Genomic DNA, 13,874 nt, shown 5'->3' with positions numbered 1-13,874 from the left:
AACACCCTGCTCTTTGACTGTGAAACAGAGGAGGGGGGAAAAAAAGAGCCTGTCTTTAATTTTTGGGAAACCCATAAAAGTTTGTCGCTCCTTTCATATCGGCAGTGGAATTGAAAACAAATGCTACAGTCTCCCCCCATCTCCTTTGAACTAGCCAATTATGGAGTTGTGAAAATAAAAATCAGTCTGTAGATCTCTTTACCCCCCTTTCTTTCCTCTCTCCCCCCCCCCCCCCCCCCCCGTCTCTTGTTCAGGTTCTTATTTTTTTCTTTCCCTCTCTCCTCCCCCCTTGTTTTTGAAGAAACCGAGGGGGGATCACTGATGTCAAAGTCAAAACCAAGAGCATTAAGAAAACTGGCGAAATGCAATACAGCTGCAATCCAACATGACGCTAGAAAATAGGGCTGAGGAGCAGAAAGCCTCTCTCCCGTATTCCCAGGGCGCGCAACTGCTCCCGGCCTTGGCTTTGATCTCTTCAAAGCCTCCTGCCTCCTACTAGATGGAGAGTCTTGGCTGCCGCTCGTGAGCACTGGAGAGAGGCAGGCAGGCAGGCAGGGAGGTGGTGGAGGTGGGGGGTGTTTGGCTGGGGATGGGGGATGCGGGGGGGTAGGGGGGGGGGTCGTCTTTTCCTTTCCAGGGCTGAAATCAATCACGGTGCCGAGGCAATTATGTGTAATTCAACCCCAGCCAGATTAGTGACTCTTGTTACCTGAGCGACCAGAGCTCTGTAATCTGTGAGACACACCGGCCTCACCGGCAAAGGAGTAGCCAGGAACAGGCGAGGGCACTTGAGGGGAGAGAGGAGGGGACCGAGTAGGGGGGGTGGGTGCTGAAAATCAGGCTGCCATGCTGCTGCCCAGCAGAGCAGAAAATCAGAGCACAATGGAGTGATTACACTTGCAGATGTAGCCGTATTTATGACGACGTGGACACAGGGGAACGGAGAGAATGAGGAGCGCTGATTGCCATGGAGCTCGCTAGTTAGTGCGCTAACGAGCCAGGTCCCTTTTTGTGTTAAAACATGTGCGTGATGTCACCTCTGCTATGCTTTGGAGTCCTCCCCCGCCCTACACCACCCCCCGCTTCAGTGCCATATCTCTATCCCTCATGCCCTCCACAGTGAGCTCCGCCGAAATGCAAGCTCGGCCAAGGCTCCTGCCCCAGGCGCCCAATTTACTATGGCTGGAGAAAAACTCAGTGGCCCCAAGTCACAGAGGAAAACAGCGAAGCAATGAATGCTGTTCTTTTCCTGCTGCTGCAATTCGTCTGATCTCTGCAACAGTTTCAGTGTCTTAACACACAGCGGTGTAACAATTTACGCCTTTCTGCTTTTTCATTTGGCTCAGCGAGGAGATTTCTACCAATTATGCTTGCTCCTAGTTTAGTCAAATCTAGGGCGGGCTCCGAGTTCCAACCTTGCGACTAGTACTGCCTAACCTGCATTAAGATGTTCCTATTTCCCTTAATAACCTGTGAGGTTTTAGAAACCATTAATTAGATGCTGGGTGGAGGGCAGAAGGAAAAATTGCAGATTCACTTTTTTTGGAGGTGGGGGCGGTTAATTGGAAATATATGATCGCCCTTGCTTTGAATCCTCCTTTGCACTCTGTCTGTAAGCGCTGATGTCACAGGGATGAGAACAAGGCTTTGTTTTTTTCCCCAGCAGTCACTTGATGCAGGATGATGAAACCCACAAAGATATCTAGCAAGAATGTGTTTGTTCATCTGATGAGCTCGCCTTGTGCTCCGTGTTTCTTTTGATCATCGGCAGCTCGGCAGTGATGGAAAGCTCTTATTTTCCTCATGGGATGCGCGCATTAAATAAATTACACGTACAGTTACACAATGTAGTTGTTCAGGACCCTAATGGCTGCGATCGTTTCAACCAGGCCGGCTGACGGGGAAGTGGTACTGACTCTAAAAATATAAAAGGTCACGCTGAGTGGATTATGTGGCAAGAACGGAGCCACCGTCCAGCTCGGCGGGAGCCCTTAAATCCACTATCAGCCATAACCCTCAGCTCAGGGGCCAGGTGACGCTTTTCATGTCCTCCAATGGACAGACATCACAGAGGCATCCTCCACTTTGAGCTGCCCGTCATCAAACAATGCATCAAAACATCAAATCAATCCACCCCCACTGTACCCCTGTCTCAAGATGAAAGATGGGGATGGGGGGTTCGGTGGGGGTACAAGAGCACACCCCACCCCCGCACGTCAATTCTGCATTTCCACTCCTTTCGTAAGCCGTGGCACTTCCACGCAGAGGCAACAGTGCAGTGGAAAAGTGGCATTTGACTTTTATTTGAGTTAGTTTAACAGCAGTTATCCAAATTTGTCCTTGCATTGCTTTGTTTGTTAACAATGAGTGAGAACAGCTTATTTAAATTGCATCAATTCACTTTTACCTGTGTTTGAAACCTTTTAGCACTTGCTACACTTTGGTTAGTTTCATTTATTTATTTGTCAGTCTAAAACAAATAAAAAGACTCTTCTTTAAACCCATTACAGTGCAAAAGTTGTCTGTTAAGTAAATGAAAACATGAAGTCACTCTTGCTAGTTATTCATCTTTTATAGTTTGTTGATCAAATAAAAACAAAGTTGCAGCTCATTCTAATGAGACAAATGAGATTATATTAAGCATGTGAGAAGCCCAGTATTAATAAATCCAGCTAAGAGCTGAATTACAACCTTGTTGTGCTCATTATATGACTAATCATCCAGATTTGAGGCATCAGGTGCACGAGCATGCTCTATGTCGCTGTAACCATATGCCCTGAGCCTAAGAAGTCCCTTTTGTGCCTCAGAAATTCCCTATTACCATTTCTTTAGGCATATCAAGGGATAAGCAGATGTTGTCCATTGCCATGTTGTACATGGTCATTGTTTTGTTTGTATTAAAGCCCACTAAACCCTGCCACAAAGCTAATTGATGGGGTGGAGTTTTCTTGTGACCGTTCAGATCCTTGGAGAGGTTCTTTAAGTGTTCCCGGCTTCTGTGGGGATGGAGAAAAGCCATTTGTTCGGAGGGGATCAGATTTGAATAGCTTTGTGCTTGCCATTCAGATCTTAGCAGGGGCGTGTGCACCCAGCTAGGAGGAAAAAAAACCCTAAAATGTGTGGTTTTGATTAATGACTAATTCCACCCTGAAAGGCAGTTTTTGGTAGTCTTTACCAGTTAATCCCTTAAAACGTGGAATCACACCCAAACAGTGGGCTGCTGGTATTGTTGCACGGCCCATAATGCGAATGAGAGGAAAGGTTTGCAATGGGATCCACAGCCGTGAATGCTCCCCCTAGCTCTGCGGCACGAACCCCTTATACCCTGTTCCACAAGAGTCGCACAGGTTGTGACATAATGAAAAACAGGATGGGAAATAGTTGGATCGCGCACGTCTTCAGGAGCAAAGGTGCACTAAGGTGAAAAAGGTAGTGATGATGATGTGGTGGCGGGGTCAGAAGTTCAAATCGATGCCTGATCACAGGTGTCGTGGCACCCGAGGCAAAAAGGGTTTCTTGTGGTCTGCTCTTTAAAGATTACATAACCTCACTGAACCCTCTTACTAGAAACTGAATCCATACCTCTTTTTTCCTGTTAATTTTCTTCTTTGTTCCATTAAGTCATCAGTGTTACTCACTAAGCCATCAATATTTTTATTCTTTCTTTTCTTACGCACCATGTGGGTGGGTGTGCATCAGTCTGAGTGAAATACAGAAGGAAAACTAGGTCAGTACTCTGTTCAGCTCAGGCAGAAGCAGCTCACATTCAAATCGCCTCCCCATCCACATTTTTCCTGGTGTGTGTGCCACTGAAAACCTTCCCAGCAAAAACACAGCAGCGCCTCTACGCCCGGCCACCGCCTGACTTCGCCCATCTCTCTTTGGCTAGTTCGCAAGGCTAATGTTAACCTCCTCCTGTCTGCAATGTGAAATCCTGCATCGCCGCTCCTTCCTGTGCTCTTCTCTGCTAGCTGGGGCTTAGCGAGAAGAGCACTGTCTCTCGCGCCCGTCTCCACAAGTAGATACACACAAAGACCCCCACCAGACTCTATTTTCCCCCCTCAACGCTGAGCTCCCAAATCCAAACTGACAGCCATTCATGCCCAGAATACCTGGGCGAAAGCTGAGGGGGGAAACACTATCTAGGTGTAGCAGGCAAATCCGCTCTTGTTCAACGGATCTATGAAGCCTCCTGCATAAGGCAACTCATCAGCACTTTTCCTCCCATTCTGCACCTCGTTTTCTCTCCTCCCTTTCTCGCCTACTGTCGTATTGTACGGAGGCTAAGGTTTTAGCCCACTAGCCGCACAGAGTTAGCTTGTGCTGCGATTTTATTTGTGTACATGTCTTGGGGCCTTCGAGTGTTGTTGTTGAATGTGGATGTTGGCACCAACGCATTGCCTGGCATGAATGTAGCTACTCAGCAGACCAGAGCCTGTTTCTAATGATAAATCATGCAGTGTGTTAATGCAGCAGTGGGGTTTCTATAAATAGTTGCAGAGGGAGGGATGCTGATTGATTCAGAGGGGTGTGGGGGGAGGACTCCAAACATTTTTGTTGTATTCAAACACAGGGCTCCAAGATCTTCGTTCACCATGTGTGGTTTTTAAGTGCACAGCTGATCAGGTAGATGCATCATCAACACTTTTTTTTCTCCACATTCATTACACAAATCCATTGCTATACTAGCTGATTGGATTTTAAGGTAGCGCATCTCTAGAGTTTCGAAGCAAGTGATGGTTTTAGAAAAGCTGCCATGTTCTTTGTGAGGGGATAGATGCCTAGTGTGTGCTCGAGTGTGTGTGCGGGCTGTCTTTTTGTGTATGTGTTTGCAAGTGCGCTTGCAGGCCTGCTGACAGTGGCACTTCAGCAGAATGTTTGCCCTTTCCTTAGTCCTTTGATGTGACCAGGTCCCGCTGTGATAATGAGCCCTGTGCCCCGCCGCAAGGTGAACATCCTGCAGTTCGCCCAGGGCTCTGCCAGAGCAGCAGCCCAACCCCCCACCACCACCACACCGCACCACCACCACACACACAGAGGCACAGAAGAATGGAGAAGCCGATCTCTGCTCAGCTTCCACACAGTTACATTTGTTTTCGTTTCTTTTTTTCTTTTTTTTCTTTTTTTTACTTTTTACTGTCTGCAGTTTTTTTTCTCCTTTATTTGCTTTGATCTGTTGCTCATACCGAGGCTCTGAGCTCTGGATAGCTTTAGCTTTAGCTGCTTTCCCTCTGTTAGCTTCTTGAAAATGTCAATCTTAAATGAGTGAGGGTGAGTTAAATGTTTAAGTTTGCTGTTACATACGTTTTCACGGTCCTTTTCACTCACACTGAAAAACTCTCAAATGACCATATCCACTCGCTTACGACATGTGACTGCGCATGGCACGTGCCTGTGAGTGAGCTGTGCCGATACCACTGTGTGTGTGTTCTGCATACATGGTGAGAGCCAGTTCGTAATCAGACATATATCACATTGGCTGATTGTGGTCCCTGGACAGTCGATGCCTGCTGCTAACAATGGTCTATATAAGCTGTTCCTCTGCGCTTCATTTTTCCATTGTTGTCCAATATTTGTTAAAAACACATACCAGTTGGTAATCAAGCGAATATGGACGTTATACTTTATCGAGTACACCCAATGCTATCTTGTTGCATTAAATGGGTTCCAAGAGGTAGAGGTGTAACTGAGGCCTTCATAGTTCAAATTTGTTCCCAGTGGGAATTCGGGCTGATAGTCTTAAACAGAGTTGCCATCTTTACCTCTCATCTCAAGCATGACATGTCTCAGTGTGCTTTTTTTATTCTTCTTTCACCACAGCAATCTGACCAGATCAGATCTACACACACCTGATGTATCGCTTTAAATATGACAGAAGTCACAGTAGTGGGTAGTGGCTTTGTGCCTTTGTGAGCTTCTTTAAATAAAAGATTGCTCTACACAGCATAAATAAGAGAACGCTTTCGTCATTTGCCTGCCATTGTTGTAGCAATACAGCTCTGACCTCATCGACTACAAGCTGCGTGATGTACTTACCCAAGGCTTGATACCTATTCTGGAATATCTTGCATCGCAGTCACGTCTGAATGAACCTGTGAAGAACATGATTGATGTTACATATGTCATGTCTGAAAAGGTTTTAGCACATTGCTTGTTGTTGTTCAGAGAAAAAATGCAATACAAAGAGTCTCATTCTTTATTTATCTGTTAAAACCCTATAAAACAAAACCCTGATTTTGCTTCAGTTACAGGAAGGAATTTGGACTACAGGTACCGTAACACTTATTTAGTAAAACATAGTTTCACAACATGGAATAGATTACATGGCCCTATTCAAACCCTCTTCACCTCCTGTGTGCACCTTTTTAGAGCCAGAGCTCTTTAAAAACAGATTCCCTGTCGTCACATCACTTCCCTCCTTCTACCTTTTGTGGCTTAACGTGTAAGGAGGAAAATGGCACCTGGATCGTTTCTAATGTTCTGTTCCTTTTCCACTCTGTTTTGGTTTTTTTTGTTTTTGTTTTTTAAATGGCACCGCGACATATAGAAATTAAGAGTTGAACACTTTAAAAAGCGGATAAAGTCTTTTCATGTAAGGCAGGCACATTTCACACAAATTATCATCTTTGCTCGTTGAGAATGTCAGCGCGAGAGCCAGCCGCGATTGGTTTGCTCGGAGCGCACGCTCTTCATGCCAGCTGAGGGATGATGGGTAATCCATCTCGTCCTATTCTGACGCGGTGAGGAAAGAGACACTTGGCTGTTAACAGCTGTTTTGTGTTCACGTGCAGCGTTTGTGTATTTAAGTTATTAAATGTGTGGTTAACACAACCTTCATGTAGCTTGAAATATTTTAACGCACGTCGTTGGTGCATGTGTGCGCACGGGCGCGTGTGTGTGTGTGTGTGTGTGTGTGTGTGTGTGTGTGTGTGTGTGTGTGTAGGTGGGGTTACTTAAAGTGTTTGACATCAGCTATAGCTGTCATGTCTGTGGGTGCAGTGTCGGTATTTAGAGGGCAGCATGACAAGTTTCCTTGCCTGATAATTTACGCTGAAGCTTGGCCACTAAAGCCATGAAATTGAACATATGGAGCGTGGCTATTTTTGCACTAAACTCCACTCAGCTGCAAGTTTGGGTTGCTCTTTATATACCTCCTCTTTATTTTTAGTAACTGGCTACTGCCTTCAGTCTCACTGCATGTCTTCAACTACAGGAACCCTCAATAGCGCTAAGAGAGAATACCTGAATTTTTTGATTGGAATAATGAGGAGAGGGCAAGGAGACATTTGGGAGGGCATCGCAGATGTATACTTCTCTCTGGGGTATGCTTTTCTTATTATTCGTAGCCTCCTCTGCTGCTGTCCCTGTGGTTAGCTTCGCTTGTTCGTCTCATTACCCTCGGCACGTGGCGCTCCTTCACTTGCCGCCGGCCCGGCTTTCTTCTCCATTAATTGGGTTTCGTTACATTAAGCCCCTTGGCCAAGGGGCCATCCTGCCAATAAAACATCCCATTTTTAGCGCTCCTCTCAAAGCTGGTGGGGTTCAACCTGCTCTGCGAATGGTAATTGGTTATTTACTTAAGCTTCCTCAGGTTGGTCTCTGCTGATTTTTTTTTTTTCTTTCCTTTTTTTGGTACAAGGGGGAGGTACAGTGCCTTTTCATTCCCATGCTGTAAAGCTACTACAGGAGAATGTTTGCTCACTTTTGTTGGGTAAAGGTTGCACAGCTTGCGCACAAACACACCTGAGAGTGAACACCTGGTTATGAGGGCGACTCTGTAGGATTTCAGTAGTGGACACACCCTCGCTTCATACTCCCAACTACTGACATTTACAGAGCCTTTGTGTCTGTAATCTCGTCTTCTTCTTTGAGCCCATTATCAATGGAAACAGTAGCTAAAGATGTACTTAAACAGTCAAAGGAGGGTGTGGAGGACCTGTGATTCACTTATGCTGAGAATCATATGTTCTTCTTTTAAAAACTTTTTAAGTGAAGATTTTCCTGCAAATCTTTGTTGATGGGTCTTATAATTACAGGCCAGTCCATGTTGCATTTTCTCTCTTTGTTTCATTCACATCCTCGGCCCTCACCTGTAAACCCTTTCCCTCCAGAGTGCAGAAAATCCTGCGAGGTGAGGTTGGGTTTTGTGGTGAGGAGGGCTTCTCAGCGAATAGACTTAGCAGCATGAGAATCCATAGCCGCCGTTTGAGCTGACATCTCCCCAGCTGTTTGTGAAACACCTCACACGGTTTCTACACACTTGATTGTAGCTGCAGGCGCAGAGAGTCCTCATTGCATATAAATTACAGAAGTGGGAAGTGATTATTATAAAATTCCCGCTTTCCCTTTTTTCCACTCCACTCTGCAGAAGTGGTATAATTGAGTGGAGTACAAAAGCTGTGCTGTGAGGGGAGAGAGATGCTTTAAAAAGGCAATATTGCAGGGATGGCTGTTCCGTACACCACGTAGACACATGTATAAATGTGCAAATTCTTGTTTTACCGACCGTGACACGATGTTGGTGGAATATGACAGAATACAAGATCACAGACGTCGGCGTGTCGTCAGAAAAATCAAGGCAGGAGGGTTGGGGACAAAAAAAACAACCCCAACAAAAACAAAACAAAAGTGAAACGTCCCATTTTTTCTTCCCCACCCCCAATTTCAGATGGCACGCCAAGTCACTGGCTCCCCTTGCTGAAACACACTGGAGTGTCTCCTCCATGGAGGGCTTCCTGCCAGCTCCAGTTCCGCACAATGAATTTCTCTTAAAACCACATCTGAAGGGTTTTTTTTTTTTTTTAAAGGGCCGGCCAAGCCTGGATATGAAATTCCAAATGGAACGTTTTTCTTTTCAATCCTCGCCGCCTCTCTTCTTTCACTCTGCCTGAAAAATATGAATAGAAAGATCTTAAGCCTATTATTTCTCCTGTACAATAAAAGGGACCTCCAATATGGATGCCCCCATTGCAACAGTGTCGCTACTGCTGCAGCCAGTAGGGCCGGGTATGTAGGGTATGAGAAGGAATCAGATTAGGACATGGCATGACTCTCATGGCTGTTGTCAGGAGTTGGGTGTCTCCAGCTCCTTTTTTCAGTAAATTGTTACTGGTGTCAGTTTTTAATGTTGTTTTTTCTTTTTTCTTTTTTAATTTATGGTGGTAAAATGTTGCCCCAGCAATACCTCTTTGCATGTAATCAAATAAAAAAACCATCTAAACCAGGATTTGGCTTGACCCTGATACGGTTTGCACAATCAAATTTTATGTATATCTAGAGTATAATGAAGCTGTTGGAAGCCTGACGGACAATTTATTTCCTTTCCTTTTCTAAAGTAAGCTACAGTTAGGCCATGCAATTTGCGTAAGTGTGCACCCTAAACGGGCATAAATTTGCTATTGGTCAGAAAGGCCTGCAGGTTTTTCCCTGGTGGATCTTTTTTTTCTTCCCCACAATGGAAGCAGTTTATTAAGAAGTTGAGAAAAATGGGATTTGACAGCTGTAACTGGGAAGAGCACAAAAGAGGGCTTCTCCACTGTGGCAGTAAAACTCAAGCTTTCTTAGGTACTAAGAAGTTAGTCGCCCTGCTTTAAAATATTGTTTTAAATGTTTGTTTGTTTTTATTGTAGTTCTATGTGTACACACAAACATGAGAACTTTTTTTTTGTTTCCAGCTGGCTTTTCTTTCAATATTGGGGAGCATAGCAGGTTTTAACGATAGCATTCCAGGTTCTTATCTCATTCCCACACCGTAACAAATGGGAGTGGAGAGGCGTAAAATAATATGTGTGAGAATGCTGTCATTTAGCCCCTGGTGGAGGCATGTCTCAGCCACTGTAGGCCTAGTTAGTCCCCTCTTTTTAGGCTTAGCAGCCTTGCTAATAAGCCTAACCTTCTTAAAGATGAGGCTGGACACTAACCTTTGGCTCTTTGTTGACCAGGGAATGCAACACACCTGGGCTGGTGTGAGAAAATTACACCTCTACATCCTTGGCTTAGTTTTCAGGCAGGGCTTCTCTTGTGTGAGAACAAACTTTACCAAATGTGCAGTGCAACCTGTGCTTTATGGTGCCGTAACACCCCGTCTCCAAACCGGGAACTGAATTGGCCTGAGGAGATGAGATTCCCGGCATGATTTGGGACCCTGATGAGAATGATGGTTCATGCAGCTGGACACGTGCACACACATACCACACGTACTGCTCTTTGAGGACATTCCCAGAAGGTGGTGAGATGGGGGGAGGACGGAGGGGGTTCTTAAGTTGAAGCTGGTGCCAGTCTGCGAGAGGTTCAGAAAAACTCAGACATTCCAGCCACCCCTGTGTCCGAGGAGTTTTTCTGTGTGTGCGTAAGTGGGTGAGGCGGGGCACCAGTCACCACTTAGCACTGCAGGAATGTCACCTTGGCACACATGTCATAGACAACAAAGCGAGGGCTAATAAAGAACAGTCCATTTATTATTATCATCCTGTCATAATTTGATTCTTATCCTAAATTTAGATGGGTATCTTTAACAACGCTGCTAATCATGTGACTGTTTCTGGGAATAAAATCGATTAGAGTTTCCTAAAAACTCGGGAGAGCTCATTGGCAGCCGCCCGATGTAAGTGGCGTCTCACCCATCGGTGCACCGCCGTCTCTCCCGATTAGCCATATATCCTGTGGAGGTGATATTTTGACTTCAGCTCAGCTCTGGGCTCAGACTGTAAATAGTAGATTTAGCATGGCTAAGCATTACCATGTGTTCAGTGCAGCTGAAGCATGTAAGCACTGTTGGCTGGTGGTTGGGGGGTTTTCGGGCCTGGTTCGATCTATTTTAGTTTTCCAGAGGAAGCTCTCTCTCTTTCTCTCGCTCTCCGTCTCTCTGAGTCAGCCTGGGATGAGGGGTCTGTGGCCAGGCCACTGTTGACGTGATTACCCCTGCATTAAGTACCGCTGCAGACATCTGTCTCACTCACGCTCTCTCCCCATAGCCAGAACTCCCACCCCACCCACCTTTCTCCTCCTCCTCCATCCCTCATCTCTTCTTCCCCCGGCTCTTGGTCTGTAATGAACTCCCCTTATTCACCAGCTAATGACTGCCTTTGATCTCCCGCCTAAGACCTCTGCTCTGACTCTACCCTGCAAGTCTCTCTTTTCTCTCCCTTCCCTTTGCTCTATCGCTTGCCCGCTTCTATTCGCTCCACCTCTGTTTGCATCTTTCTCCCCTTTTCTGTCTCAGACATGCTCGCGCACCTCTTTTGACTTGTTTCTTCTTCTTTTTTTTTCCTCCTTCGGGGGATGTGGGGATTTTCAAACCTGCTGACCTAGGCTAAACAAAGTTTTGAACTGCTGTGCCCAGCCTAGTAAAGAGAGAAGAAATTCAAGAAATGTTTTTTAAAAATATATATGTATAGTAACTTCTTGACCATACAATGAAAGTCAAGAAGGCATTGTGCTGCTGCAGAGCAAGACCACCTGTACTCTATGAATCATGTGTGAGGGATCAGGGCCCCTTTTTCAGATGGAATAACACAAAAGGCATCAGCTTTTCACAGCATTTAAAAAATAAAAAAGTATCTTCTTGCATTTTTCTCCACAGTCCAACAAAGTCCCCGTGGTGCAGCCGTCTCATGCAGTCCACCCGCTCACCCCCCTGATCACGTACAGTGACGAACACTTCGCTCCAGTGTCCCATTCTGGCCATCACCCCCAGGATGCCAACAACAAACAAGGTAAGACACTAAAGAAATGCCACAGCAGTATTTGCTGTTCTTATCCCACATTTGAAATCCTTTTATCACACTATGTGGAACTAAAAGGGGTCGTTTCTTTATATATATCTATGTAAAGGGGAACACAAAAAACGGGGTTTGCTGTGGCACTGAACACTTTGTTGTCAGCAAGTTTTTACTGACTGAAAGAGTGAAAACTGTAGAAGGATACAATAAAGAAAGTCGTCACAGACACATTATAGGTCACCAGTACTTCTTAATGCAATAAAATGTGACATTGAAATGGATTTTTGCACCGTATTCGCTTACATGGCAGCTTGATATGGAGGCATCGATGAACCCTGACTGCATTTAGGTTTTTTTTGCATAAATGTCTGGATAGACGGGAATCAGGAGAGAGAGGGGGGAAAAAGTGTCGCAGTACAGTCATCCTTCCTATCATCTCAAAGTGTGAGCTCATTTGAAGCAGCCTGTGGGATGGCACGCTGAGCTCTGCTGCCCTCTCCCTCTGCACTCTTTGCCTCTCAGTTATAACATCAAGCTGCAGCTCTGACAGCTGCGGAGGAGCTCCTGAGCCGTTTGGGAGCGAGCTCCTCAGCCCTGCACAGCTGGAGACTTTGGCAGCTTCTCGCTAACGCAAGGAAGAAAGGAAACAAAAAAAGACGTGGCCCATCCGCAGTTTTGTCCCACACCTTGTCTCTTTTCTCTGCTTTCTTCTCCTGCGGCTGGCAGTTGGAAAAAAAAAGAGGAGGAGGGATCAGACAAGATGTGGGCGATGATGATGATGACGATGATGATGTTGAGGCTCGGAGGTTCTGAGGGACCAGCTATAAATAACAATGTGGAAATGAGCACAGGAGTACACAGAGTAGCAGAGATGAAGGGAGCGGGGACATTTAACGAAACAGTGCTCCACATATGTCAGAAAAATCACACGTCTGACATGTTTTGTCGAGGCAGGAGAGGATAAACAGGTAGCAGAAGGAAATAACGAAGGCACGGAAGATTTAACAGTTGTGTTGTCACGTTGTACAGTCTGAGGAAAAACGCTTCACACCCGTTTCACTGTTCACGTTGGGTCTCTGACAATCAAGAGCTGAAAGGAGCCCTGGAGGTCCTTCTTCTCCTTCTTTTTTTTTTTTCGTGCTATTTGATCTTTTTGCACCCGCAGCCCAACAGAAATCCATGTCCAAGCGATCTGGTTGCAGAATTAGCAGCAAATGATTTCCCTAGGCATATTCATGTGTGTGGATATCAGAAGAGCTAAGCCAAAATGCTTAAAACGAAATCTCTCTTATTCTCTTTTTTTCTTCCTCTCTCTCTCTGTCTCTTCCTCTCTCTCTCACACATATCGACCATTTGCCGCTCTGAACTCCTTAGTGGGCTCAGACTTTGATCTGCTCGTTAATTATGAAAAACAATCATGGATTTTCTCATTATGAGCCCTAATATGCACAAGGCCTGCAATGAGGGATGGAAGGTCGAGCGGAGGGGAGGGTAGTGGGAGGTTTGTCTGGGGTGGGGTGGGGGGGTAAAGACATATAGCATGAATTTGATTAGTGAATACTTTTTTTTAATCCTCTTTTTTGTTTGTTTGTTTGTTTGTTTTTTATGGTGACAGTCACATCGGTGTCACATGTTCAGAGTGGAAACGGGAGCGTGAAGCTTTGTCGGGATGTCAACGGGAACTGAAAAGGGGGGAGTGAGTAATTAGGCACCTTAGGGGTGTGAGTGACAAGGTTAACACGCCGGGGCGCTCTCTTCTTCCCCTGCTGCTTCAGCCATCGCCTGCTTCTCTTCTGCACTCAGGAGAGCCCTAAAGGAGTGTTAGGTGGTGGATTAGTAGGCAGGGGAGTAGCGCTATCCGTGCTATGAATCCAGCGTTGCTACACTGGCTTTGGAGATATAAGCCTCCCACTCGGCCAGCCTCTCTGAGGAGGGAGGCCCCCTTCAGACCCCAGCCTGGAGAGAGAGAGAAGGAGGAAGAGAAAAGATAGAGGCAGGGAGAAAAGGCTGGCTCCAGCAGGGATTAGAAAATGGTGTTAATCTGGAGGCATTTGCCCTCTTTTCTTTGTGTGTGTGTCTGCGTGAGCACACATGTAGGCACATTCCAGTTGCCTGTGTATAAACAGTATTTGCTGATATCTTCCGACTTTTATT

The 13,874-nt window shown here is 45.7% G+C and overlaps 1 protein-coding gene across 7 annotated transcripts in view; it reads left to right on the top strand.

Moving 5' to 3' along the window:
- Positions 1-13,874, top strand: part of lef1 (lymphoid enhancer-binding factor 1) — a 42,309-nt gene that overhangs the window by 12,102 nt on the left and 16,333 nt on the right. For all 7 annotated transcript variants that reach the window (XM_082535982.1, XM_082535978.1, XM_082535977.1 and 4 more), the window contains exon 4: positions 11,582-11,714. In XM_082535982.1, coding sequence (XP_082392108.1) covers positions 11,582-11,714 — 133 coding nt within the window. The remainder of the gene's footprint in view (positions 1-11,581; positions 11,715-13,874) is intronic.

Source organism: Aulonocara stuartgranti, assembly GCF_965226115.1.
Source record: "Aulonocara stuartgranti genome assembly, chromosome: 6".
In the NCBI taxonomy this organism is placed as follows: domain Eukaryota; kingdom Metazoa; phylum Chordata; class Actinopteri; order Cichliformes; family Cichlidae; genus Aulonocara; species Aulonocara stuartgranti.
Note: the sequence above shows the minus strand (reverse complement) of the source record. Positions and strands in the feature narration are given on the sequence as shown.